General features: G+C 42.5%; 1 protein-coding gene across 1 annotated transcript; it reads right to left on the bottom strand.

Moving 5' to 3' along the window:
- Positions 1–562: 562 nt before the first annotated feature.
- Positions 563–2729, bottom strand: CUNH8orf48 (chromosome unknown C8orf48 homolog). The gene has a single exon (XM_031339559.1). The coding sequence runs from the start codon at positions 2396–2398 to the stop codon at positions 1517–1519; it is 882 nt and encodes a 293-aa protein (XP_031195419.1). The 5' UTR covers positions 2399–2729; the 3' UTR covers positions 563–1516.
- Positions 2730–4760: the final 2031 nt, after the last annotated feature.

Below are 4760 nucleotides of genomic sequence, written 5' to 3'. Positions count from 1 at the left end.
AAGACTTTGGAGGAGTGCAGCTTCCTGACCTGTTTTTCCATTGGATTTCTCAGTTTGCTTCCTTACAGCCCAGTACCTCCCAGGATGGCACCACCCACAGTAGCCAGGGCCTTCCTATGCTGATCTAATCAAGAAGTACCCCAGAGCTAGGATGATAGAGGCAAGTCCTCAGCTGAGACTCTGTCTTCCTAAGTGATTCTAGTTTCTGTCAGCTTAGATAGAAACCAGCGCAACTGACTCCTTTGTCAGATTATTGATTCTGACATAAACATCGCTGATAGGGTCTTTTTGGCTTCCCTCTAAATCTTTAGAAGCCAGACCTCCATCATCTGCCCCTTCCCAACATTCCTACGAGACAAGCCCTCCTACCAGGTCATTGAGCTCTGAGCCTGCAAAGACCTTGCCTAGCATGAAGTTCTCAAATCCTCCCACAACACCACCCCCACCCACCCATGCCAAAACACGGTCATGTCTGTCACAGCAATGTCCTACTCTCTGGTACAATTGCTGCATTGGTTAGGTTAGGTTTCTGTTTATGGGGGAAAAAATAAGCAAAACCAGCTTAGAGAAGAAACAGTTTTATTTAGTTAATAGGTTATTGTCAATCATGGAGGGATGCAAAGACAGGAACTGAAGGCAGAAAGTTTTCGGCAAGGGCTAAACACAAAGCATGGGAAAATGTGACTTACTGGCTTGCTTTCCATAGCTTGCCTAGCTTGCCATGTTACACAGCCTGATACTACCTGACTAAGTATGGCAGTGGGGCAAGCCCTCCCACATCAATCATTAGGCAAGTGAATGTTCCCTCAGAAATGCCCCTAGGCCAGTGGATAGAGGCAATTCCTCAGGTGAGGTTTCTTCTTCCCAAGTGACTCTAGTTTTTGTCAAGTTGACAGAAACTAAAGGGAATTCTGTCTTAAGAAAATTACTATTCACTCACATACACAGGTACACAAGTCAGAATCCTAATCCCCACAGCCATTTCAACACCAAAACCAGCTCTAGTCATTGCTTCCTAACATCTGTTTATGTCTTTCTCTCTGTACTGTCAACCACCACTCCAAACTACCTCTCTCCCTCTCTCTTTTTCTCTCTCTCCCTCTCTCTCTTTCTCTCTCTCTCTCTTTCTCCCTCTTACCCTCCCTCCCTCTCTCTCTGAGAGATTTTATATATTTATATATTTGTATACATATATATAATCTTCCCCCAGATTACAAAGGTTTTGCAATTCCTCCAGTTGTCTTCCATAATGTGAAAAAAAAAAATCTATTGGATGGAATGATTTAGACCTCTAGGAAGGAAGCAGAAGAAAATCTTACATTAGTTTCTAAATTTCCTCTACAAGAGATGATAATTACTCAAATACATACCAGGTACCTGTATGCACATCACATGTTATCACTAACCAATAGTAGTCACCATCCCTTGGTTGGGCACATTACATCATTAGTAGCCGGCCCCTTCTATCTGGTTGGATACCTTAGTTGAGAAGTGTTAAAGGACTTGTATGGTCTTCTTACACCTGCTTTGAATATGCCCGCCCAAAGCCAGAACTTCCCTTCTGCATTTTCTCAGTCAGTCGCTTCCAGATGATCCTAGGATCATCTGTAAGCCTGGGGAAGCCCTGATGTGCTTCCCCAACACGGGTGAGAAAGTCTGTGGTATGAAGGTGTTCATCTATTTTCTCTTGGAGTAGCAGTGACTGCAGTAAAGTCTTCCTTCGTCTCAGGAAGTCAGACTGAGCCAGCTCTGCTCTTTTGCTATTACAGCTGGGACACTGCGAAGAAATGTGTTGCGCAATCGCCCCTATGTACTCTAGAGTCACTCTCGTGTTTTCCAAATAGATTCTGCTCAACAGTTCATCAGGTATCGTACAATTGAAAGCATCTACCTCTGGGGTCTCTGCAATCCATCTGAGCTGCAGCTTTTTAGGTCTGTTGCTTTTCTTAGATCTTGAATCCTCTCTCTGATGGATCAAGTCTACTTTTTTAGTACAAAAAGACTGCAGGGCACTCAGTTCTTCTGCGGATTCCTTGGGGATTTCAGGTGGGGGTCCACGGTCGGACTGATATCTTTCAGAATGAATTTCTTTGCTCTTGAGGTGGTTGATCCACTTTTCACTCAGCTTATTTTCATCCTTCTGTAAGACTGAAAGTTCTGAATGCTTGTCTTGTTCTTTCGAACTTGTAGTCGGCGTTTCCTTCTCGAGTGGGCTCTCAGAGGTGTGTGAACAGGATAGCAGTTCTCCAGAGAAGGTGATGGAACCAGAACTCAGTACCTCATCAGTGCAGGACCTGAGGAACTCTTCTGAAACTTGAGGAGCACAGACGTCCGTCTGGGCCGGGTCTCCGTGCTTTTCTTTTGAGTCCCCCGGCTTCTCAGCACGTGGCCGCTCCATTGTCTCGGACTCAGTTCCTCATCTGCTTTGCTCTAGTCAAAAATGGGTCTGGGACCAGTAAAGAGGAGCCGACAGGGCACAGTCTTTGGTGTATTTGGGTGCCGCGAGCATTTTCTTCCGGGTATGCCTTTCCTGGTTGCCGTAGCAACGCGCTCCGGTCATGCGCAGTGAGTGGTCTCCGGTGTCCCGCCCCTTTCCCGTCTCCTGCCTGAGCCTGTTCAACAGCTTTTTAATTCAGCCCTCAGGCTGCCGGTCTTGCAGTTTAAAAAGCTGTGTGCAATTCAAGGGAAAAGGTCGCAAACCCTCCAGGTCAGACCAGGTGTTGCACAGACAGACGTAAGTCCCACGGAGACAGACAGATGACACGTGACAAAAGAGATAATGCGTCTTGCAGCAAAGTTTTCACAAAAAGTGCTGTCTAAAGTCCCCAGCTATACATACCTGTTTTAGAGCCAAGGGAGAAGCTGTTTGTAGATTAGCCTTGGGATTAAAAAAGGAAATACTGACACTATTCTCTAAGGTCTCTCCTCAGTCGCTCAAGGTTTCTAAAACCCTCGCAGTTTCCCCCAAACCACATTAGGTGTTGTCCCCTCCAACTGGCTGGTCAGTACCCTTTTCTCTAGCTCTCCTGCTATATGGCCGTCAGCCCTTCAAGATGCTTTACACGGAGGGTTAAGGAGCATTTTCTGGGTTCTAGCTTATAGATGCAACCTGCTCAAGAATTCTCTCCTTAGTGCTCTTAATGCCTGTAGTTGGATATCAACTTACAAAGGGGCAGTGGGTTTTGTGACATAATTCCAGTTTAAGAAAGTAAGTAACCTAGCTAATCTTCAAATTCAAGCCCTTACCTAATAATACATCTCTCTAATACAGGGCTTTTTAAAGACATGGTCTCAGACCCAAATGGCCTGGCATATAAAGGCAAATGTTGACAAGCCTGATGATGATCCTAGAACACACACACACACACACACACACACACACACACACACACACACACACACTGGACCCTCAAATACACCTTGTCTCCCTCCATCCTCCCAACACTGCCTACTCACCCTTGTTGTGCCCTCACACCCTTCTTACTTTGCCAAGGTCAACAGTCTGAAATATTCAAAGATGATCTGAGAAATTTGGTCAGCCTTCATTTAAAAATCAGGACTTTCCAAGTTCCTCTTTTTGGCCAAATTAAAGAAAGCAAAAAGATAATTGTGGATCTAAGGGATTTCCAACAGGATCCATGTTTATATTCTAAATTATTTCAAAATCCTCCCTCAGGCTTCCAATCATATTTCTGTGTAATTCATTATTCTCCCCGCCCCCAACAAGGAATCTATCTTTTAAAGTATATCCTCTAAGAACCTCCCTGTGCTAATACCCAGACTAATCTGGCTTTTATCTTTTAATAATGTAAATTTATTTGTTTTGAAAAACTAGCTTCATCTGTGAGCCAGAAAATATGAATAGGAAATTGTATAATTAATCTTTTTTTTTTTTGTAAAAGTAGCAAGAGATTGTGGACAGTTTAACATTCTAGTAACTGCTGTTGAAGAAGAAAAATAGCTGCAGCATACTATCACTGTCAGATAATATTCATGAAGACAGAAGTCAAAGTTTGGGCTTGAAAATAGAAGCTGTGATTTATGTGAATCACTGTTGACATTTCAAGTGTTTTGCAGGGTGTGAAATTTCAATGTCTTTGCTTACAACCCAAGTCCCTATTTGTTTCTCATCTATTAACGGAAGGTCACATGTATCTATTGACTTCCATGCTTGAGACTCATCAGTGTTGAGTGAGCAGAGGTTAAGCCATTGTGGAGCACTGGCAAAAGACATGCTGTCCTTAGAGGATGAGAAGAAAAGTGTGAACAAGAAGAATGCCATAGATTACTTTTTATTAATTGAACATTTTGAGTGAAAAGGTAAGAAAGCCCAGAAGGGAAAGGGAGGGGTGGAGTTCCAACTTCCCATAAACTCTTTGTACAAAACTGAGGGATATAGATTACTTCCACTGACTCATCTAAATGTAGATTCAGTCAGGATTCACAGGAGAAAAACACAGGAAGTCACATTCAGCAGATCTTGTTTTTAATTAGGAAATAAAAAAAAAATCTCATGGAATTGACAGAGAGGAAATATACATTTACTTTCCAAAGAGTTTATTCATAGCATTTCAGTGTCTCGATAATTGTATTACAAAATTATTTATATATAAACTAACATATATCTACAAATTTCAGAATCTTTCAATTTATGCAAACAACTCTTAGCATTACATTTTCACTTCTTTGTGTTAATGTTATCTCCCTTACAAGTCTTATCCATCTAAGTGGCTACAGAAAACCATTAACTTGATAATAAG

The sequence above is a fragment of the Mastomys coucha genome, unplaced genomic scaffold (assembly GCF_008632895.1).
Source record: "Mastomys coucha isolate ucsf_1 unplaced genomic scaffold, UCSF_Mcou_1 pScaffold22, whole genome shotgun sequence".
Classification (NCBI taxonomy): Eukaryota; Metazoa; Chordata; class Mammalia; order Rodentia; family Muridae; genus Mastomys; species Mastomys coucha.
This window is presented reverse-complemented; position numbering and strand designations above follow the sequence as displayed.

Coding starts and splice junctions, on each gene's coding strand:
- CUNH8orf48 (XM_031339559.1), bottom strand. CDS start 2,398: ATGGAGCGGCCACGTGCTGAGAAGCCGGGGGACTCAAAAGAAAAGCAC.